This window comes from Petromyzon marinus, chromosome 13 (genome assembly GCF_048934315.1).
Source record: "Petromyzon marinus isolate PM22_M1 ecotype Great Lakes invasive population chromosome 13, UKy_Petmar_22M1.pri1.0, whole genome shotgun sequence".
Taxonomy (NCBI): Eukaryota; Metazoa; Chordata; class Hyperoartia; order Petromyzontiformes; family Petromyzontidae; genus Petromyzon; species Petromyzon marinus.
This window is the reverse complement of record NC_133679.1, coordinates 12,247,607-12,271,675: the sequence shown is the minus strand read 5'-3', so window position 1 is coordinate 12,271,675 and position 24,069 is coordinate 12,247,607. Positions and strand designations below refer to the sequence as shown.

Here is a 24,069-nt window from a genome sequence, read left to right as displayed (position 1 = left end):
CCATTGTGTGCCATGCAGGCCTTAATAGGTTCTCCCTCCACAGCCCGTTTACGATTTTCTGTATGTATATTTGTACACATTTTCAATGTTTATCTTTGTGTCAGTGTAACCATGTACATGTCTGTGGATGTATCTGGATGTCTGTGCATGTATCCTATTGCAGTGTGTGCCTGTGCGTGTGGTTGTGACGCTGGGGAAAATTTGCACGGGTCAGTGCGCTACACTACGCACCCGGCAACCCGAGTTCAATTTACGCTCACGGCCAAAGCCAGTAATGATTATCTAAACAGGTCCTAGGCATTCCCTAGGTCGACTCGGCCTCAAATTAGTTTCTGGTGTCGTATGTAAACATCGCCATTAGGGAGACAAAGGCAGCCTGGCGTGGTGTTTTCCACCCACTCTCTCTCTCGTGTGCCGTGCCAGCCTTAATAGGTGCTCGCAAGCAGTACTTGCCCCAAAAGTCTGTTAAGGCTATGCGGGGAATCTTTGACCTTTGCGGCTGTGACGATACTTTAATACAACAGGACAGCGACACAGCAATTAAGTAAATAACTTAAGACCAGCAGCATACTTCACAAGCTCCTTATGCAGTTCAGGCGCAGTTGCTGCAGCCGTAGCAGACGGGGCGGACGGAGAGGTGTGAGGCTGCTGTGGCCGTGCAGGCGACGACGATGATGTAGGAACCGGAGGCGCTGGTGGACCTGTGGTGCCGACATTGAAGGTCCGCGGGGCTGGGACCGCTTTGCTGGCACCATGGTGGTAGTCGGCAAGCTCTGCCAGCCTCTTCTTCAGCCTGTCCAGCAGAGCGCGCTGCGCCGGCGCCTGGAAAAAGCGGCTACCCACGCTGCCCCCGTATGGCATCCTGCAAACACAGCGTGTGTGTGACTCACACAGCGAGCGAGCATCTATTAATTCATTGTGCATACATTTTTCTGGTTTTTCCCCAATTTTATTAATACTGTGATATCGCTGTCAAAGTATGAGATGAAGTGACCATTCTGAATGATTGTAGAGCAGCATGTCACCTGATGTTAACAGTCCGCTGAAGGAGATATCAAAGAACTACTTCTCTTCGAGTGACCTTTTTAATCCACACAGTAGGGCGTTGCAATTTCTGGCATGTCCTGCTACAGAGTGAACTGTTCATCGCATGACACTGAAACCTATATTGACTTCTCAGAGCCAGACCTCTGCCAATTTATATGAAAAACCTCACCGAGTGTGATGTTTGTTTTGTGCAGTCATTGTCAATCAGGTTGAAACCACCATTTAACCAATCTGCTTTAATCAGTGGCGGCTAGAGCCCAGGTTCACAATCCAGGATCTCTGCAGCGTTAGCTCAGTGCTCTGACCCCTGCTCGACCAGGTCACCTCCAACTGCATTGCTTACAACTGTGAATGGTGCCCGTACCCAGTCTCCTGGCCTGGCCTGTGCAGGTAGAGGAGGAGAAATTTCTGCCAGATGAGAGGGAGCACGGGGTGGTCCTCTGGTGTGACCAGAGCCTGGTGTGCCCAGCGGTACACCATGAGACGCTGGGGCGATGGCGCCACTGGCATTTTCAGCTTGCTCTGTGCCTTCTGCGAAAACAGCAATTTAACGCGTACCACCTACCATCGAGTGTTATAAACAACTGCAACCCGCAAATAAATGTTGTAAACGCACACCTGTGTAATAACTAGGCATGCAACAATACACCGCTCCTTCCCAACACCCTCCTTGCAATTCACTGAACTGTGATGGGTTGTAATTTTATTCAATAACTTTTTTTTTTACTTTGTTGTGAATGTAGCATCTCTCGCAGTTGCAGGGACAACTCTTAAAATAACGATGTGTTCAATGTTATCAAGAGCAAAGCAATGACTTAAACTGTACGGTTACAAGCCAAGTTAGCAGTAATAATATCCGCATTGCATGTTAATTTTAACAGGTAGTGTTAATGAAGAAGGTGCAACAACAGAGGTGTGTGGTTAGAGATGTTTTTGTGAATCCTGCACCTTCAGTGCTTGCTCGGGGCTGAACATGGGGTTCGTCTGCAACTCCAACTCCACGTGCTTCCTGACCTGGGAGTCCTCCTCGAAGATTGCTTCTGTGTTCAGCACCGTCCATGCAAACCACACCTGCAAAACACAAAACACTCCTCGTGAAGGCATATGGACTGCCGCGGCAAGTACCGTTAGCGAGCACCTATTTGGGTTAGCACAGCACGTGTTTTCGTAGAGTGGCATAACCAAAGCCATGCACTTCTGGTCATCTTTGTTTCTCCGGGGTTGACAATGATACACTGTAACAAATTTAATTTTAAGCCGAGTCGACCGAGGACAACTACAGACCACAAATTCAATTAAGAATAGAAATCAATTTGGGTAAACAGGAATTTGGCGCCAGAACACCAGAAGCATAGCATGGTGGAAGTGGCAGCCACGAGTGGCTGCATGGGGACATGTGAACCTATTGGGCAGTGACACGGCTGAGTGGAAGCGTGTTCGGTCCTTGGTGCAGAGGGTCACAAGTACAAATCCATCGGCAGCCACGATTATCACTGTGGGTGTAAAAGCCTCAAAAAAAGCCATCTGCTTCACAACAGACATTAAAGATTTCCTGACGTCATTCGCAAGAGTTGGACATTGCGTGCCAGTGTCAGGATCCACATTTTCCAAAGTAGAAAATCATCCGCAAATTACTCATTGGGATTACACGGAGCAATTATTGCCCTCATACTGGCAGAACAATGCCTCTTTGTAGACCAGGTGCTGAGTCATCTTGTGTCCACAGGGACAGCTGCCACTTGGGGTGCCTTTCAAAATTGATTAGAGATGAGAGGTAAAGCGGTCCGAGATGCTTCGGCATATAGGGTGATACATAAAAAATTAATCATTATTATGACACACAACATATGTGCATGAAAAAAATCAAGGATTCTTGCATATATTAATCAATCAATCGATGCATCTTTACACGCATAATACCAAATGACAAATGTTGATGGCGCGAAATAAGTTCAACATATTCTTGGTTCTTTTGGAAAAGTCACGTAGAAGGGAAACAATTAAATAATAAAAATATAAAACAATACAATTCTCACGACGTTTCGACTGCAACACAAGCAATCATCATCAGGTGTGAAAAGCACAGCAAGAAAATGTTCAAATTTTCTTGCTGTGGTTTTGCAATCGAAACGTCGTGAGAATTTTATTGTTTTATATTTTTATTATTTTATTGTTTCCCTTCTACGTGACTTTACCGAAAGAACCAAGAATATGAATCCCTGCAGTCACGAAAGCTATAAATCAAAGTTCAACATAAGTAGAACATAGAGCACAAGTTTGTCTGTGTCGTGGTTAGCACGCTGCGCTATGAACCCAGCGATCCTAGTTCATTTCCCGCTCATGGCCAACACCAGTGACGATAATCTGAACCGGTCCTGGGCCTCCGCTAGGTCGACTCAAATGAGTACCTAATGCTATGTGTAAACATCGACACTGGCGAGAAAAATGCGGCCGGGCATGGTGCTCGCCACCCATCCTCTCGTGTGCTGTTCTGGCCTTCATGGGTGCCCGCTAACAGCACTTGCCCCAAAAGTCTGTTAAGGCTATACAGGGGATATGTTTTTTTTTATCTTTGTCACTGTTCCCTCACCTCTGAAGAATTCGCCTCTCCCTCTATGAAAGAAGGCGTTGGATTTCCTGACACCACCCAGCTGATCAGGGACGAGACAATTCCCTTGTCCCCGTGGTACCCGAGGGCGGTCTGTGATGGCAAACCAACAGAAGGCACACAGGACAAAATGATACTACATTTAAATGAGTAATACCGGTCATTCCATTGAAAACCCATCACTTTTAATCATGCCATTTTCATTTTCCTGGTAAAGAGGGTTCTGGAATGTTAGGCCAATTCCATTAATGAGCATTGTGCATGTGGAAGGAAACTGAAGAACCCAAAGAAAACCCATGTATGAGAGTGGATATCACTCAGAGCACTGTACAGATAGAATCAACCCACAAATAGATCAAATCCAGTGAACAATCTATGGATTTAATTCATTGCTGTCCTGCTATCACCTGGCCATCTTGCAGGCCCATGCCTAAAGCATCTTGGGATACAATTATATTTAGATGGTATATACATCCAAATTATACTGTATTGTTACATCCGGTATGTACTGGAAGTCATCCATCCCATGACTAAGAAGGCTCAATAGGGGTTTTCTCCAGGCACTCCAATTTCCTCACGTGAAAAAAAATCATTAAAATAAATTGGCCAAACATTCCAATGCAGAACACACCTTGAAAAGGGTTCTTGAGACTCAGAGATGCTCACGTAGATAGCTTAATGAGGTTATACAATTGAAGCCACTGGCCCTCCTTCCCCTGGGTCACCTTGTGGAGGAGGTAGAAGACTTTGTGCAGGCCTTCCTCCTGCCGGTGGTAGAAAGCCGCCTTGCACAGCTGGTCAAGCAGGAAGAGGCCGAGCGGCTCGCGGTACCAGCCCCCGAGACTCGTGAGCAGCTGGCACCAGAAGTCCAGCACAGCCGCAGGACCCACAGCTCCCGGGTGGCAGCTGTCGGAAACATGGGCCTGAAAAAGGACCGTCAACAAAGTGCAAAAAGAGGGGCGTCACAACGGAGAGGGCTGCGACGGACGTCTCTGAGAAAGGAACAACCAGTGGGGGGGGCTATGGAGCGTGCAGGTGATGCAATTGCATAGGGGGCACAAGGGGCCGCATGGGACCCAGGCACCGGGCAATGAAGAGGGGGGGTTCTCCCATTTAATTCCTCGCAACCAAGGCGCATTCCAGTCACTTCTAAGGCACTGGACACAATGCGCTCCTTTCTTGTCTATGCGTAAAGCCACACTTGAGGTCAGATATTGGTGACTTCAATTTAAGAGGCTGTACGTTGTAATTGTAAATGTGAACTTTTGTGCGTCTGAAATGCAACAAGCATTTTCTATGAATATTGACAAGAGTACTGCGTTAAGCAAATAAAGAAGCATCAATTAAAATGTATTCTGCATTAATACCTCACCATTACTTCCTTCAATCTGCCAGTTAGTGCAACTGTTGCACAGTTCATGACACGTTCTAATTCTTGAGTTCTCTGCCCAAAAACAGGTTCCTGGATCAAGTTGCCTCCCATATTATCCGATGTCAATTCCCTCCAAACGCATTGCAACACCACACTATGTGCCGAGGTTCTTGAGCCAGAACTATCGAAGGAGAATTGCAATGACATATATTCGCCTTCCTCAAAAGTATATTTTCATTGACATCATCACTGCATGACTGGCTAACAAGATCCTAATTGGATCCATGACCAGCAGTGAACCAGACATGAAGTGCGGTGCGCACAAAAGACAAAGGTCCCCTGTAAAGCCTTAACAAGACTGTTTGGGGCTAGTGCTGTTAGCGAGCACCTATTAGGGCTGGAACAGCAAACGAGGGGGTGGGTGGCCAGCACCATGGCGAGCCGCTTTTGTCTCCCTAGCGGCAATGTTTACATATCGCACCTCATCTCATCTGAGGACCGGTTCAGATAATCGTCACTGGTGGTGAGCGGGAATCGAACTCGGGTCACCGGTTTTGTAGTGCAGTGCGCTAACCACTTCACTACCGGGGTGCGCACACACACACACACAGACACCTGTATGACGCTGTTCAGGAGCCGGACATTTTCTCCAAAAGCCAGAGCGCTGGAGAAATGCTGCGTGACTTTGTGGGTCACCTGCTGAGTCACACCCTGCGCCACCCCGCCATCCACCTGCAGGAACGTCTGCACCAGCTGCAGAAATCTGGGATGGGCAACGCCGACAATAATTAAAATTACAACAAAAATTCCAAGCTGTTACTGGTGGCTCTAACCCTACTTTCAGCAACTTGAGGAAACTTACTTTGAGCTAAGACTAAGTGTTGTTGCCAACTATCTATGGGACTTTACCGAAAGAACCAAAGAGTATGTTTTGTCCAAGTTTTGGTACAATAATATCTCAATGATAATGGGGAAAATGTATTTAAAAAACACTGTTTCGCCCATTTTGTGGAAAGTGAACCATTAGATAGTCAATTGCTAGGATATGTGAGTGGCTATTTAAGTAAGGCAGTGATGTCGGCACGGAACTGTTGGTTCTTGAGGAGGTAGAATGGGCATGAGTAGAACCGAGGCAGGATCTTGGCCAGAATGAACACGGTGGCCCGAAGGCAGCGAGCGTCCACCAGTGCGGAAAGCAGAAGCACGCCCTTTGCACAGAATTCCTCCACACTGGGGGGATAAAGACAACCGCAAAAGATCAGAGGAAGACGCGACCCAAAACAACTCTAATGCTCTGGTTCAATGTGCCATTGGCTACGTACAGTGCACAAGAAGTACAACATACATACATACTCCCATACGTTTTACCACAGTGTCAATGCAGTGAAGTCACGAGAGAAACGAGGACTTTTACAAAGCACCTGAATGTGAATTTTAGCAGGATTTTCTATCATTCGTAATAGTGTAACAACACCGACGACCGAATCACTAGGAATCACATGGAATGAGGAAGATCTCATCAGATCTCAGAGTGGGCAACCACCATGCACGTCAGGTTGTCATAGGCATCTCCACGGTTGTGGTATGATAAAATAACCCACACGGTACACGCAGAGTGGGGAAGCCCTCATCCAGCAGTGGAGTGACAAAAGGGCTAAGACATGCACAGCAAAAAGCTCTGTTATCTGGCATCCATGGGGAATGGAGGGTGCCGGTTAATCAAATATGCCGGTTATCTGAGAGTAATATTTATGGTTCACCAAAATTCCCAAGTACTTTTCAAGAAAGCAACGAAGCCTAAATTTTAACAATATTATAAATTATATACTATTTTACAGAGGCACCCACCAGTCAGTTGTACAGAATTCTAAGTTGATTGTAGATCAGCAGTAGGGCCGTTTAGAGTACAGTATATTATAGTACAGTACTATACGTACAGACTGCCATCACTGCTATCACTCGGCAGCGTCCTAAAACGTCCGTAAACAACAAAAGATCTATGATAAGCGCACGGCAAGATGCCGGATGGCTGCTGGAATTTTTCCGGATACATGGAGGAGGATTTGTATTGCCATCCATGGCAGATGCCGTCTAATAAGAGCATTCCGGATGGTTAAGTGCCAGATAACAGAGCTTTTTCTGTACATGAATGTTAAGCCGCCTCACCTGTGCCCCAGCGTGGTGATGGACAACGCCAAGTAGCAGCCCAGGGGGATCCCGGCGGCGACCGCCTTGCGCAGGGGGTGCAGCTCCGTGTCGACCGCCAAGTCCGGCAATGCGCGCGGTGACGGCGTCGTCACCCCCGCCCCCCCTGGGAGGATCCAGTCCATGTGGTGCAGCTTCAGCCGCAGCACCAGCTCCCACGCCCATGCATTGAAGATGCTCTCGGGGGATTGACTGGCACGCACCACGCTGGCCAGGTACGACACCTGCGATCAGGCCAGGTGTGCCCATCGTGAGCGAGCGCGGTTTCTAGGTTTAGCTGCCCAGTAAAGCAATGGGGAAGATCTACGGTGGATGCGGCCGGGTGATGGAGTGCTTAGTGGAAGGCTATGAGTTTGAATCCTGTTTGGCAGGGCTACTCAGCTCATATAATGTCTCTACGGTTGATCAAATTTAAACAGTTTTGTGGGAAGTTTACAATGGTTGATATATGAAGAAGTTGGAATATTGAATTGTCCCTACTGCCTCAGGGACCCCAACAGAGATGCCAACAATACCTCTCTCTACTCTACATAAAGATGCATCACTTCTGAGTCTTTACCAACAGTGCACAGATGCCCCCTTTTGGTAGAGTGCTCTTACTGAATATACATAGAACTACATTACTGGAATTGCCAAGGATCAATAGCATGTTTAGCACATAAACTTTTGCGACCAATATTATTCATAATAAAGGTTTTTGGGTTAGATCACGTAAATGTGACGTTACGCATCACCACCCGACAGAACCAATTAGTAAGGTTTCTCATGTAAACAAAATGTGCCAATTAGTTCCTACTTCAGCACACCAGTGTGTTGGAAAGTAAACCCACAACATTAACAATTTGAGTACAACATTTCGCTGGTAATTACAACCAGTTTCATCAAGCGACTTGTCAGAATTGTAAAAAAGTATTCGTTTCCGGTCTTAAATAGAGCAAGATGATGTCATCAATGTATGTCTATCCGATGTGAAGATCAGCGGGGGGTTGATTTAGTATTATAAATTATAATGGATTATGTTTATCTGTCAAAGCTTTTGCGGCCGTTTGCAATGCTCTTCCTTCTGATATGAAGCCACTGGAGCTAGGCACTTTTAAATCTAGATTGAAAACGAATTTCTTTAGAACTGCTTTTTGTGTTTATTTTGTTGTCTTTCACCTGCACCTCCGATTAGCATGGTTGGCTACGTACGGTGCGAACAAAGTTCAACATACATACATGCATGAATGTCACAATCGGGTTTCACTCAAAACGAGCGCAGCTACCTGCTTGATGCTCTCACTGATTATGCCCCCGTACGGCTTGTTGGCGAGGAAGCGCTGGTAGGCCTCCATCACCAGCAAGGCCACCTCCAGATGTATAGAAGAATCCACAGCGAGGCCAGTGCCCTGTAGCAGACATGCAGTCTATTAAAGCGACACAGTATTATAGAGGACACTTTAAATACAGAATGAAGATGTAACTCAATTCTACATACAAGATATTCAGTGGTTATCATTTGGTCATGAACATAACTTTGCTTTGAAAATGTAAATGAAATTATCAGCTTAAAATCATTTGAATAAACATGATAATTTACAGACGTGTGTTAATCCACTGCTGGATGAAGGGCACTGCATTCCGTGCGAATCAGTGGCGGTTTGTAAAGGGGTAGAAGATAAGTGAAAGAGTCAGCACTAATTCAGATATCACTCGGTGCTGATGTTAGCCGTGGCAGAGAAACTACCTCAGGTTGACAGTGGAGTGCATTAAACTCCGGGCAACCGCTCCACCCGTATAAATATAAAGTCTAAAAATATTACCAAAAATATAAAATATTACAATACGAGCGACAGCCAAAAAGAATACTCGACAGAAGGACCACTGTTGAGAGAAATTAGATCAATCCATGCCGAAGAGTGAGAAACGTTGTGGCATCGCAGGCGCTGGAATCAGGAGGCCATCATCCGGTGCATAAACTATGGTGAATGACGATGGATTGCCTAAAAGCTGGTGTCCACTAAACTCACTCACCTGTGCATTCAGGCCCCAGTTCATGCCCTCCAAGATGAGGCACGTGAGCTTATTCTGAACAGTCAGGAGCCCATTCTCAACCAACCAGTTCCCAAGCAGGATCATGTCTTCTGATGTGGGCCGCCACCAAGTCAACGGAAGCTCCTTGAAGAGGTACAAAGCAGCCTGCCGGAGGAAGCCATGTGACCGCAGTGAATATGGAAGGGATTACAGGAAATCAAGGATAAATTAAGGGATCCATTGCTCGGTTGGCTACATACAGCGCAAAATAAGTTCAACATATATACATACCATCATTAGTACAATAATAAATAACACCGTTATAGAAATCAGCATTGTTGTTTTTAAAAGGTCGTGTCTACTGGACGCACCAATCCGACCTGGTCCAGGCTGTCTTTTGCCTGTGCCAGCAGCAGCGACACGACGTGTGGGTGAGCACCGGCGATGACCACCAGCAGCTCCCGGCCAACCTTGGAGCACAGCTCCCTGGTCTGGGCGCTCACGTATGCGACCTGACGGCACAGACCCCGGAGGAAAGACGCTGAAAACACAACGCAGTCGTCCGCTTGGGTTGTAACTGCTAGGATTAAAAGGAAGACGTAACCCAACAAAAACACAAGCAGCTATTGTTGTCTTGTAGATTTATCACCAATGTTGAAGTAAAAAAAAAGATTCTAGAATTCGAGTCCGCCACCTTGAATCGTGACATTGAATCACCAATTAAGGTGTTTCTCGTTCTACTCAATGGCGGAGCCAGGCTTTTCAGGTAGGGGGTGGCAACCCTTCCAGCAATGAAAAATGATAGGAATTGTTAGTAAGGACTTGTCCCTTAGCTTTTTATTCGACGCGTGTGCGGCGATGGCGCAGCCATCGATCGAGGGTCGAATTCGAACCGTGTGTGATTGGCATCACGCTCACTGAAAGTGAATGTCTTCAGGGAAGTCGTGTACTGTATACGCAACTGCGCATAATTCTGAGTCACTTATAACTGCTTTTCCGTTACTTATTGCCAATTATGGACTCAGACTATCGTCCTATTATCTCATAGAGTCCCTGGCACGTAATAATATGCTACACTGTGGCAGTGGGGGGTCGCAAAATGCCGATTTATTACTAATAAACCCCAATGATCCGATCGAAATGAGGGATTTCGATTGGATCATTGGGAGGGTACGTGCCACCCCCCCCCCACCCCCACTGGCTTCACCAGTGGTTCTACCCCCTCGCAGATTATAGGTATCTACGATAATTGTATTTAAGACCTCCTAATTTGTACAGAAGACGTTGTGTGTAGACAATCAAAAACCTGCACAATGATGAGCAGCTCTTACCCGGTATATCTCTAGTGTTATGGTGCTCACAAGCTCCTCGTCGTCATCCTCTCTCTGTGCCTGGGCCATTTTTCCGAAAGCAGTGAGAAGGAAGATTGCCTCTGACTCATCCAGGCTGGACAGGTACTCTTCAAAAGTGTCGCAAAACTCTTTGTCTTCAGGATAAAAAAACGAAAGCAACAACAAAATAACTTACAGGGCTGACCTATCCCAACTTCACTTACTGCAACACAGCATTGGGATGATTGGCCAATTTCCATGTGTTTGGCTTGTGAAAATAAACCAGACAACCAGGAGAAAATCTAGGCATATCAGGAGATAACACTCAAAGCTCCACATATGAAGTTCTGAAAGGAACATTTCCCGTCTCATGACATTGACAACACGTATTTTTGTGTAACGATTTATTTTCTTGCAAATAACAGATTTGAGCACATCAGGAACTAAAGTCAAGAAAACATTTTTAGAGAATAAGAAATACATCTAGATCGAGCTGCAAATGTGTTGACTATAATTACCAAGTAGCTTAGCCTTGCACTCGGTCACAGAGAGATGCATGTATGGCTCCAGCCCCTCACGCTCTGAGAGGTGCATGCTGCAATAGAGCCGCCACAGCATGGGCATGGACAGCCTTCCATATGGCATCTCCGACATGAACTGCCAAATTCCCAGCCTGCGTGCAGCATACGGCGAAGGTCACACGCGGCATCACACAGCGAGTTAAAAAAAAATTGCACCAACTGGTTAAATATTTGGTCCCCTTTTTACGACACGGTGTTATGCCGATGAACAACAACAGCCAATGTTGTATGTGAGATCTCACTTGAACCAGGTTTCCTGGTTCAAGAATTTCGCCGAAATGGAATCTCACCTGGTCGCAAAAAAGCTTCACACGTGTAAGATGATAACATTTTTTTATGTTTTTCCTCGTAGTTTAGCTTTTTCCATGAACAATGTATGGCTTTGCAGCCGAGTTCTCCCTAAACGAGTTCACGTGAGTTCGTGTCCTACTAATTCATGACTGCATGGTCTCTCTCTCGAGCATGGGCGGCCTATACTATCAACCTATTGACATGCAGCTACATGCGTACTCCCACCGACATCAATACCAATAGCAATGTAACTGTGCACATGGCCTTGTACGCAGTCTCTGCTGTGCAAAATAAAATCATTGCCACCATTTGTCTCGTTCCCTTAATATTGCCGTTGCTTATAAATGCCACGCAGATGCTCGCCACGTGAATGAGGAATTTTCATCGCTCATTTGAGCAGGGAGACGCTCGGACTTTTTGACTTGACATTTTGCAACGCGCGAACATTTTTCTTTTGACCCATCGCACCTCCAATAAGCATGGTTGGCTACATGTGGTGCGAAAGAAGTTCAACATACATACAACAGGAAAAAAACATCTGTTAAAAAAATTCAAGAAGACTAAAATGGTTTGGACATGTTTCACAAATGAACACAGAAAATGTACCACAACTCACAATCCTTACTGAAGTACAAATAAAAAGCGGAGCGAGACAAAAAATGCGTTGATGTAATAAAGAACATTGAATAATCTGGGGTGTACGTATGACTGAAGCAACAGAGCTGGTCGCGCACAAAGATGGAGGGAATTCAATCGGCCTAATTGGGAAAGAAAAAGAGTGGAGATTGACGGAGGCATCACCAACCGCTTCGTCCTCATCACGAACGCGGCCGTGCGGAGAAAGAGCTGGTCAAACTCGGCCTGCAGCTTGCCCAGACCGTACTGCCGAAGGGCGGCAGCCGAGGCGACAGAATCGCGGTGCTGTTGAGAAAAGCGGCTCCAGCAGTCGCTAACGTGCGACACGGTGAGCCTGGACCAAGCACGGGTGACACAGCGCAACGCAAAGTGAGTTCGCGATAAAGGCATCCGATTGCGTGCGTAGGAATATTTTATATTTACTTCGTATGTGTTGTACGTCGATCCGAGGAGGTATATAAACATCTTAGTTAATCGACGACGACTAGCAGAGACAAATCAATACTGTAAGCTGGGCAGTATTATCATGACACACATTTTATATGATTATTTTATTGTACAATCATTGGTGACTTGGGAAAAACCATCAACTTGTTAGTTTCAATTTCATTATAGGTGGCTGAAACTCATATTCAAACCCAGCTCCTTAGGGGTGCTGGCTCTGTCCTCTAACACGGTATTAGCCCCCTGGACCACCCGGCAACCTCACTGGGCGTTAAGTTTCACGTGAAGTTAAAGCATCTCAGAAAATCAAATTGAGTATTACAACTACAACGCAATCTGATCAAAGGGTGACTTGGGGGCACATGCCACCGGCCCCTCACCTCATCGTCTGCCCGATGCGCTTGACAAACTGTCGATAGCGAACCCTGTTGAAGGTTTCCAGGCCTGAGGCCAGGACCTCGATGACAGCTCCAGCCACAGCCAGCAGCTTCATCATCTCACCGCTTGTTGATTGGGCCACTGTGTACGTGCCATCATCTAAAACACACACATACACATAATACACGTATATATAGACACACACATACACCCCCACACTGTGAAATCCTTTGAAAACTATTTATCAATAGGTGTATAAATTATTGGAATGTTCATGCTGTAAACATTTTGGAAAGATGTCCTGTATGGCCTATGAAAACAATACAATTTATAACCCGCGTAATGTTGCAGACCGAAGACGCAATTATGAGGCACGGAGCCAAGCTTCGTGTCAGATCGCGTCCCACGGTTCCAGGGAGACTCAGTTAAATGTCGACTAATGTTAGCAAGCACCTGATAATGTTAGCACAGCAAAGCACGATGCAACCAGCAACAAGAAAGATACCAATTCAACGTTTTCTAAAATATGTTGATTCATAAAACAATTATATGCGTATCAAATCATTGAAGACATTTTTTTCCTTCCATTGATTAATTCCTATAAAAATTATTGCCAAGATTCAGGGAGCAATCACATAAGACCCATGGAAATCTTTGGGTTCAGTGCTAATGCCTGATGCTCAGACAAAATAAGGCCCTATAATGAATCATATGGTTCAATATTAATTCCAAAGGCTCAATATGCTACATGGACCAATCTCATATAAAAATAATAGTTATGGCACAGTTCAAAATTCCAAAACTGGGACTTATACCGAGTCATAGTCAATATTAACTAAAGCTACGCTGTAGACTAATTACTCTTACAGCAGAAAAGCAAATGAAGACAAGTCGGCAGGTTACCTTGCATTCCCAGAAGTTTCTGAAAGAGCTCTTGGAAAGGGAACTGGCAGAAGAGTGCGACGAGGTCATTTTCGAGCAGTAGAAGCCAGCTGTCTTCATTTTCTTCCTAAACACAGCGTCAATTCAGCAAGGGGAGCAGTCACTAAATCCGGTAACAAAAATATATACGCTCGTGAGAGTGCGTACAAATCTAAAAAGCAAAACACGTACATTTCAAAACGCAGTGCGAAAAACTTAATATAATAAGTGGTAAAGCATAAAAGTAAAAGAAAGTCCCAGTTTAAATTAATTCATTGAGCAACACATTATTTCCAAATACAAATGGTTGATGAGGCTGGGTAGCTTAAAAAAGACAAAAAACATCCAAAACAACTAGATATCAGCCAGTGGGTCTCTCGTGAGCCAGCACCGAGATGAGAACACAGGCAAGATGTGGAACAAAGCTCAAAGCGAGCCAGATCTGTGCCTTCGGTGCCCACGTACAAAACCCAACTCGGGCACAGACATCATCAACAGAGCTATGAATTGCGGTGCAAGAAGTTCACCTCTTCTCCGGCTTCATCCACAAACGTCCAGAGCTGCTGCTTCTCGCCGGCGGCTTGAGCCGACACGGGGAATGGCAGTTTCTCCAGCGCTTTCAGCTGGCACAGGAACTCACTGCGGTTGCTAAAAATCGGACAGGGCCGAAAATCTCAGTTGAAGAGAAAGCCTTAAAATTAAATCAAGAAATTCATAATAGGCACCACAAAACCTGGGTGTGCATACAGTGTAACAAAACTTACCGCACAGGTGACATGAGCACTGCCAAAGGCTTCATAAACCGAGACACAATTCCTGGCCCTTCGCCCATTCTGATCTGAAAAATCACACAAACGGCCAATTGTTAAATCGTGACACCAATGCACATGATAACCTATTTGCTATACACGGTGTGTGCGGCTTCATATTTTTACAAGTCAACGCAAAACTCATGTAGATACGTACCTAGCAGAGGTGTGACGATTCACACTCCCAGGGATTCAATGAACTGTCGCAAGTGAGAGTCGTTGTTCAATTGCTAAACCGACTACTTTAGTCACTTTGCAAGAAAGTACCCGCCACCAGCGGGCGCAAGGGTGATTGGAACCCATTACAAACAATAAGAATCTAAAAACATTTGCAATTACACATGCGATTCAACACATGCATCATAAACTTTTGATTAGATACTAATCAATGAATCAATACAATGTCACACCACTAGCTCCTAGGTGTGTGTCCTGGGATTTGGTCATGAGGAGCAAGACCTTATATTTACTTTCAGGTGTGAGCAAAAACATACATTGGTGATATCACTGTCAAGACAATGCATGAAAAGGTAGAGCAGCTCTAACAGCGAAAAAAAAATATGTGCTACGACACAACTACTGTCACTGTAAAAGGATTTTTTTTCACATTAATAAAACCTCAATCTTTTGTAGAGCAGTACTAGATGAATGAAATGGATAAATAATTGTTAAATATAACTATCGCTCCTTTTTTTGTGTCGCTCTTGGGCTTATTTTGAGCAACTGCCTTACCTGCAAAAAGGGCGCAGCCCAATCAGCCACTCCTGCTGGGCAGCGAAGAACGTGGTTCAAAAGAAAAATATCCTCATTTATCGAGCCGACCCTCAGGAGCACAGCCACCTGTGTAAAAACAACACGGAAGAATACATCCTGCTCGCTCAGGAATCGTAGAGAGAGCAAAAAAGGCCACAGGTGATCGGGAGGAATTTGACAGCGCGAGGAGAGCCGACGTCAGCTCACCAATTGTTGCAACCACCCTTGCACGTCCGAGTTGAACTGTGCATCAGTGATAGATCGACGCTTGAAGCCGAACAGAACGCTGACGCTTCTCGTCAGCTGCAGCAGCTCGCTCACCGTGCACTTAGACTTCGGAGTGCGTCGTTCTGAAATGGGCAGAAAGCAGTGACCATCTGTGAGCAGCAGTAACTCCCGATGGACGCAAATAGAATCACAGAAGACGCAAGCAACTCCAGCCGATTGGATAGTTGTCTTGTTCTTAAAATATTAGTGAACATTGCAGAGTTAAAACACCAAGAAGAAACAAAGGGGTAACAGTTAGTTAATCTTTGAATAATATAAAAACTAACCACATTCATAATTTGCCAAATAATTTGTATAAATAATAGGTTTCTCTAAAGATTCTAGATTTGAAGCTTTCGTGACTGCAAGGATTCATACTCTTTGGTTTTTTCTGTAAAGTCACATAGGTCAAATAAAAATAAAATAATATAATAATAATAAAAACTAAATTTAATCACGACGTTTCGGAGGAAACACAAGTTTCCGTCTTCAGGTGGAACAGTCACAGCAAGGTAGCTGCATCAAGTGAGGAACTCTGAGACACCCGAGCTTATATACAGGTTAAGGGGGGGGGGAGGAGCCAGGCCGGGGATGATGATGAGGTGCGGGGCTAAGTTAATCCGTCTTTTGTTATGCTGAGGGTTCAGGGGATGCGGTGGTTCACTGCACGAGGGCAATGGAAAAAAGGCTGAGCACTTATAAGGCAGCTAAAGTTTTGACTTGGTTTATGACATCTTCCCAGTGGTTGCTTAATTTAAAACCATCTTCTCGGTTGAAGTTGTATCTATGTTTGTATATCTGGATGGCTTCATTGACAAATATTGGTAATAACCGGGAGGTTTGCATAGTACTTTGGTATCGGAGAAAACAATGTCATGAGAACCCGCTGTGTTGAGACAATGATCAGCTACGGCCGAAGAATTCGTTCTGCCGTGTTTCAAATCTGATTTGTGTTCCACCTGACCAGTGAATTAAAACATGTACATCTAGCCCTCAAGATGAACGGTTACTCTGACCGTATCATCCGCCAAGCTGTTTCTCCACCATACAGAAACAACCACTTGATACTCCGATCAAAATCATCACACTGACATACATAGCAGGCGTTACCAAAAAGATTTCCAAAATTCTAAACAAACACAAGATCCAGGTTCGGTTCAATACAGTACACAAAATCCGTGATCTGATCCCATCCGTAAAGGATGTCATTCCTGACTTACAGTACCCCAGTGTTTATAAATTGAGTTGTATCTGCGGTGACTGCTATATCGGGGAGACGAAATGACATATTTCTGACCGAATTCGCGAACACAAATCAGATTTGAAACACGGCAGAACGAATTATTTGGCCGTAGCTGATCATTGTCTCAACACAGCGGGTTCTCATGACATTGTTTTCTCCGATACCAAAGTACTATGCAAACCTCCCGGTTATTACCAAAGATTTGTCCATGAAGCCATCCAGATATACAAACATAGACAGAACTTCTACCGAGAAGATGGTTTTAAATTAAGCAACCACTGGAAAGATGTCATAAACCAAGTCAAAACTTTAGCTGCCTTCTAAGTGCACAGCCTTTTTTCCATTGCCCTCGTGCAGTGAACCACCGCATCCCCCGATCCCTCAGCATAACAAAGGATGGATTAACTTAGCCCCGCACCTCATCATCATCCCCGGCCTGGCTCCTCCCCCCCCCTTAACCTGTATATAAGCTCGGGTGTCTCAGAGCTCCTCACTTGATGCAGCTATCTTGCTGTGACTGTTCCCCCTGAAGATGGAAGCTTGTGTTACCTCCGAAACATCGTGATTTAATTTAGTTGTTTTATTATTATATTATTTTATTTTTATTTTCTCTAAAGAATGTTTTCGATTATAAATATCAAATTCTGTCATCTTCATGCACTTGCACCCTCAATACTTGGCAACCACCAAAATATGAAAAACAGCATCAACAATTCAGCAGCAATAATAGGGTTTTTTCCCCTTTTTTCTGGCAACAAAACTGAAACCTTTTCACGAGGATTCATGTCTGCATTAACCACAATACCTGCAGTCAAAATGCAAACAAAAACATACTATGATAATATATGCATTGTCCTTGAAACTGATTGGTCCACACCAAGGGACGGCTTTCTTTTGAGCCTCGACCCAATTGGTGCTCGACCAGATGACGCCAAAAGGCGTACAGCTCAAAGACAATGCACTATCAAAGTAATGAGGGCTCGGTGTGAGCATCTACATCATTAGACCTCCTTTGCCAGTACCAAAATGTAATAATAGGGTTTTTTCCCCTTTTTTCTGGCAACAAAACGGAAACCTTTTTACAAGGATTCATGTCTGCATTAACCACAATACCTGCAGTCAAAATGCAAACAAAAAACATACTATGATAATATATGCAATCAATTTCAAGGACAATGCATATATTATCATAGTATGTTTTTTGTTTGCATTTTGACTGCAGGTATTGTAGTTAATGCAGAAATGAATCCTTGTAAAAAGGTTTCAGTTTTGTTGCCAGAAAAAAGGGGAAAAAACCCTATTATTACATTTTGGTACTGGCAAAGGTCTAATGATGTAAATTCAGCAGCAATTTTTGACATTAATTATAACATTGTGGGGCAGTGAAACTGTCGGGAAACAAGAGTTACAAATCTAAGAGAAAAAGCGGTGAACTGGATCGTTGCGCCACCGAAGCAGACTCTGGTGCGAGGCGAGACCTGGGGGGCTGTCCACGCTGTGCGTGAAGGCACGGAAGGCGGGTGTCTGGCGCAGCAGGTGGTGGAGGTAGGACTCCACCTGCAAGCGAGACAGCACCGAAGTGTACGTGTGCAGTGCCAGCGTCTGGTAAAGCAGCTCCGACCGGGCCTTGAGCAGCCGTTGCAGCTCTGTGAACGCTCCGGCGTTCAGCTCCACCGTCTGGAAGTGGTGCTTCCCAGTAACCTTCACCTTGTCTGCACATATGCCCTGGATGAAATGTGCAGCGAAAACAAAACGTCATCGAACATTAGTGGGTCATACGCCTGTATCAAGTCTCTAATTTTGCCACAGAGCCACAAAAACAAGACTGTTGACTCAAAGTGGCGACGACACATTTCAAAGGTTTGACAGAGACAACAGTCGTGTTGTGGTGGCTATAGAAGCACGGGAGCTGCCCCCTGACCTGTGCAGTGGCTTGGCCCTCAGTAAAGATCCACAGGCGGCGCTTGAGGGCCTTGTATTCGGATAGCATGGCCTGGAGCTGAGCCTGGGCCGAGAGCAGCTCACGCCGGCAGCGCAGGTAATGCAGCAGCAGCTCATGCAGCTCGTGGCCCTCCTGCCGCGCCTGCGACGAAAACTCCTCCTCCATGGTCGCCATTGCCACTGGGCCCTCAAGCCAGGAGCACGGGTAGAGCATGCGCAGCTGCTCGTACGAGAAAGCTGCATCGGCTTCCTGCAAACAGGAACATGGCATTGCGGCAAGAGACATGTTTGGGTAGGCAACTGAAATTGTATAAACGGTGCAGGTTAGTGGAAGCGGTTGTTTTTACGCCATTTAGTAGGCATGTAACGATACACCGCCATGGACTGAAATGTAATGCGAGCATATTATTTGTATATAATTTGTACAAAATGTACTCTCATATGCATGACTTGGAATGTAAGAATTTATTTGAAAAGATGAATCTTAGCATTATTGCATGCCTATTGTTAATCTCAGAACAGAAAAGGGAGTTCAAGGATATTTAACTTGACCAGTTTGGGAAATAAGAGGCACACTTTTGATGGCATATTTGAGGCACATGATACACACATGCATCAAATCATACATGCGAGATTTGATCATTTATAATTTCTGGATATTATATGATATACAGAAAATAAACAAGACACACAAAGGAAAAAAGAGACAATGAATGATTCGAATCTTGATTAAATCTTAGCAATTTTCTAATAGTTGGGGGTGTGAATTTTTGCACACCTAAAAACTTTCATTGAAAATTTGAGAAACTGTACCTTCTCCCCTTCAATGTCTTTCTCTTGTGATGCGTGAACCCTCTCGTCTGCCACTTCTCTCGGTAACTCCGGGTAAAGCTTCTCGATGGTCACGCTGCTCATTTGCGCGACAAGTTCCCTGTGGGACCGCAACCTCTCAGCAGTTTTGGCAACGTGCAGTACCGCCGTACTTTTGCCCAAATCAAACGATGCCCCCACGTCCATGCTTGGGAATGCTTCGACGAGGTCCGCTGCATCTTCTGAAACCTCCACAAGTGCTGCACCTTCTCCTTCCACTTGGCTCAGCGCAGGATACAAAGGGGAAGGTACTTCCGCCGGAACATGACATTTGGTGCCCACCAGTCGGCCTTCGGAAACGTGAGCCTCTGACTCCAAGTCTGTCCATGAGTCCTTTGCCAAGTCTACATGCGTGGAGACATCAGTGGGGACAGCTGGGAGCAGTTTTTGTACTTTTCCCGCATCGGCAGCCTCCCACGCGTCCGGGAGAATCGGCTGTGCGCTCTCCAATTTGGCAGTTTCCTCCGGCGCCTTGGGCAAGGACTCTGGCGTCCTCTCCATCGTCTCTGGTCCGGCGCATGTTCTTTCACGCTGTTGCTCCCCACGAACTCTGTGTTTGCCAGCGATTTCATGAGAACTGTCCACCTGAGAGTCTTCTCTTGTGGCTTTGGGAGGTACGGGTTGTTCAACATCATCGTAGGTCTTTGATAACTTGTTTTTATCCTAGGCAGAGATGAAGCGATGTTACTTGTACTTGCAACATTTAGAATATTAATGACAGCTGTAACATGGATTCACTTCATATCATGTGGAATAACTGATAAAAGTACTGTTTTGGTTTTTATTTCAGGGAGCCAAACAAGCTCCTTTTGATATTCCTGGGAAATATTGTATGCGTCCCTCAGTCAGAGGCCGATTTCAAAATAGAATAAAATTAAAGAACATCTGAACTAATACCAAAGTACAACGCAGCTCACCAACAACAAACCCCATATCTGTGTAGAGTTGAGTAAGTTTGGCAATAAAGAGGTATTTTGATTTTTACAAAGTAACGTTGATACATTAACTTGTGTGGGTTTGATCGTGCGGTGCATAAGTGTTATTTGAAGTGCATATGCATTTTTCCGTGACCACAATCCTTTTGTACAAATAAATCCACACGCAAAAATGGAAGTTCCCATTATAGCCCAGCTTAACAACTTGTTTTTAATACGTGTCCAATTACTGAATGTTGACTTCATTATGTCCGTGAACTGTTAGACATGAAATTATACATGCACAAAAATATTGTCCATTTAGAACAAAAACACGTGTTAAAATCTAACAACACGTGGGTAACAGATCAAAATTAACCTCCTCACTGTCTACTCTTGTCATGCACATGTACAGCTTTTTTGTCAATCTACTTCTGGATGAAGGATCTCCACACCGTTCGGGCAGTGGGGATTATCAGACCATAAATCACCATGCTGGTTAGTGCATGTGTTGATGAAGAGAGCATAGATGTGGCACCATAGTAGTACAGTAAGATAGATTTTAAGGCAATGCCCACAACGTAGCGCTGCAGCCTACAACACCTGTTATGCAATGTGCTTACTCATTCAAGTACTAGCCAGGGTCAATATAGCCTAGCTTCTGAGCTCTGAAGAGATGAGGTGCAGTCCACTTGATTTGGTTATCAGCGTCTTCTACAACAGTATAAACGGTGAAGTGACAAAGCACATCGCGATGAATCTAGAACGCAGGCACACAACAGTGGGTCTCTTCATGAGATGCACACATGGAGGCAATTTCAGTAGCAAACATGAGAACCCATGATTAACATGTTTGCGAATAAACTCAGCGATGTAAACGTCCTCCGTTGATTCACGTTCGGTCAACCAGCAAAACGTTGCACAGTACTGAATATAGTAAGTACGTAATCTGTCAAAATACAGTGGAAAAAATGTAAGAGGCACATGACAAGCACGCTAGATTCCCACACAAGCCCTGGCGAAAATATTTGGGGCTGTAAAGCCCCAGGAATTGAAACTCGTGCTACGTTTCCATGACATACAAAGCAAAGGACTTTGTAATTGGATTTTGATTCATGGGGGCTTTAAGTTCTAGGTTAGAGACTACGTGTGTTCATTAAAGGTATAAATTACAGGGATCAAAGATATGCGCTAGAAATCTTGAAGTGATCAGGTTCTAGGCTCCAGGAACCAAGGCTTTTGGATTATAGGATCCAAGGTTTGAGGCATCAAGAAACCTGGCTTCGGAACTCTTGAAAATCCGTGATGTCGGAACCAAAAATCCAAGGCTTGGGACCCAGGAATTATGAAGACAGTTAAAATCAAGGTTTGCGACGTTCGGAAGCCAGGCTTTAACACTCAGAAAATAAAGTGTCTGGATATCAGAGGCGCCAAGTTTCGAGTCCTAAATTCCACCAGAATTTGGGAATAAAAGACTGCAGGCCTTTGGACCAATAAATCCCAGGCTGTGGAACAGTGACCCCAATGTTTAGGGTCCCTGCGGATACCCCAAAATTCAAGACTAGCACCCTCAGAATGCAGACTTTAGGATAGAGAAACACAGGCATTAGGACTCAAGGAGCCCCGGTTTTAGGACTAAAGGGACAGATTTTAAGTCATCCAGAGATGCAAGGCTTCGGGACCCATGGTACCCAGGCTTTTGCCACGTAGACAAGACACCTCTTTGGAACCTGACACACCAATGTTCAATCCTGTACTGTACATACATACAAAACAAAGGTTTCAGTTCCTACGACACCAATACACTTCAGAAACCAGGGGCACCAAGGCTCAAGAACCAAGGCAGCCAATGTTTTGGATGAATACATAATTATTGCCCCATGACCCCGGGGTTCACGACCCCCGGGGACACGAAATGTCCGTGGGGAAACCCAGAAACTCCCCGAGTTTTGAGAGACCCAGGCACCCCCAGACTGCGGGACCCCGTTCACCCAAAGTCTGGCACCCACACTCCCCAAGCATTGGGGGTCTCACGGACTCCCAATGGGGCCCCGCGAGAGAACGACCAACCTTGGCCTGGTCCGCGCGCTGTCTTTGTTTACGACGAGGCCGCACGGCCTCCGCCATGCCGCTACTGACAGCCACCACCGCCGCCCGAGTCGCAAACCTCCCACTGCGCTTTGCGCATGCCCCGGGGCACCGTCGGCAACCACGTGACCCGTGCGGCGTTCTATGCAGGCTATTGAATGTAAACAGCTGACGGAGGGAGGGGAGGATCTGAAGGGGGGGGAGGGGGGGGTGTGACGGGCAGTGACGTCACTGCGTGCTGAATTGGCACAAAAGGTCAACACAGACGCGGTCGAAATTCCGCCTCCTGTACCCCCTTGCACAATAGACGCAAGGGCATTCGTTGTTTGAAATTGTGAGCAATCCACGGACCGGTTTTTCAACTGTCAGTGTCTCATCAGCATTCGGGCTCGCTTGAACCAATGCTGATGCATTGCCAGACGTTTATAGGCACAGATACTCTCTGTTGGATATGGGACCCAAAGTTCGAGGCAAAACTTTAGGCTGTTCAGTAGTACATAATGCACAGTCTTCGCGAGTGTCGTTGTAGATTGTATAAGTACTGTACTGTAACTGAACGATCAGACGAGCCAGCTTACGCACTCAATGTTGACCTATGGACATTCCCTTTCCCCAAGAGGCCTGTCCCTTTTACGATTCACGCTTACCAGATTAGATAAAACCCATTCAGGAATGGCTAAGAGCATAATATAGTACTGTAAATGAATATAACTGGTGGTGCTCATCTGTTTTCACGCATGACGCATTTCTGAAAATGCCACATTCCCATGGGCGGGGTCGAGTTCATCCGTAAAGCGTGCAATTTGCACAGCCCAGAAAAGATTAATCAAGGCCGTAATTATAATATACTGTATATGGGGGGGGGGGGGAAGACATCCCCCCCCCTCCAATATTTAAATATGCTCAAAATGTCCCCCCCAATATAGTGCTATCAAATAGATTTCTGTTTATATGATTGTTATTATGGTTGTACTTTATTAATCCCTAATCTCTGCCATTACATACAATGAAACAAGAAAAGGTAAAAAATAAAAAACAGAGCAATATAATACAATACACTATTAGACATCATTGTAAAAAAGAAATAAAAAGCCCATCCTATGTGTTAGTTAATTTTTAATATTTTAGGCAGGAAATTAGTTTTCAAATTTAGATTTTTTTTTCTGGGGGAGACCCCCAGACCCCTTGGAAGATTTGGTTCCCCCCAATGTAGACTCCATGGCTACGGCCTTGAAATGAATTGTCAGACGCCGATTTGCAGTGCATTTCATCACGTGCAGTGGCTTTGATGTTACCACACCACGCCATCGCTTCCTTCTGCCAGACACCCAACCTCCAAAGGTCTTGCTCTGATATC

General features: G+C 45.2%; 1 protein-coding gene across 2 annotated transcripts in view; it reads right to left on the bottom strand.

Annotated features, from left to right (window-relative positions):
• The window catches only part of EPG5 (ectopic P-granules 5 autophagy tethering factor), a 46,799-nt gene extending 23,933 nt beyond the window's left edge, over positions 1-22,866 (bottom strand). The window contains exons 1-24 of one of the 2 annotated variants that reach the window (XM_032953565.2): positions 22,695-22,866; positions 19,654-20,373; positions 18,821-19,090; positions 18,378-18,624; positions 15,597-15,739; positions 15,369-15,476; positions 14,592-14,665; positions 14,355-14,475; positions 13,810-13,915; positions 12,909-13,065; positions 12,254-12,418; positions 11,095-11,249; positions 10,577-10,731; positions 9,617-9,757; positions 9,246-9,410; positions 8,498-8,620; positions 7,194-7,456; positions 6,117-6,257; positions 5,643-5,790; positions 4,381-4,578; positions 3,638-3,748; positions 1,996-2,118; positions 1,412-1,578; positions 572-862 (exon numbers count right to left, since the gene is read on the bottom strand). In XM_032953565.2, coding sequence (XP_032809456.2) covers positions 572-862; positions 1,412-1,578; positions 1,996-2,118; positions 3,638-3,748; positions 4,381-4,578; positions 5,643-5,790; positions 6,117-6,257; positions 7,194-7,456; positions 8,498-8,620; positions 9,246-9,410; positions 9,617-9,757; positions 10,577-10,731; positions 11,095-11,249; positions 12,254-12,418; positions 12,909-13,065; positions 13,810-13,915; positions 14,355-14,475; positions 14,592-14,665; positions 15,369-15,476; positions 15,597-15,739; positions 18,378-18,624; positions 18,821-19,090; positions 19,654-20,373; positions 22,695-22,751 — 4,349 coding nt within the window. In that variant the 5' untranslated portion in view covers positions 22,752-22,866. The remainder of the gene's footprint in view (positions 1-571; positions 863-1,411; positions 1,579-1,995; positions 2,119-3,637; positions 3,749-4,380; positions 4,579-5,642; positions 5,791-6,116; positions 6,258-7,193; positions 7,457-8,497; positions 8,621-9,245; positions 9,411-9,616; positions 9,758-10,576; positions 10,732-11,094; positions 11,250-12,253; positions 12,419-12,908; positions 13,066-13,809; positions 13,916-14,354; positions 14,476-14,591; positions 14,666-15,368; positions 15,477-15,596; positions 15,740-18,377; positions 18,625-18,820; positions 19,091-19,653; positions 20,374-22,694) is intronic. The other variant, XM_032953566.2, reaches the window with a different exon arrangement.
• Between the last annotated feature and the right edge of the window lie 1,203 nt (positions 22,867-24,069).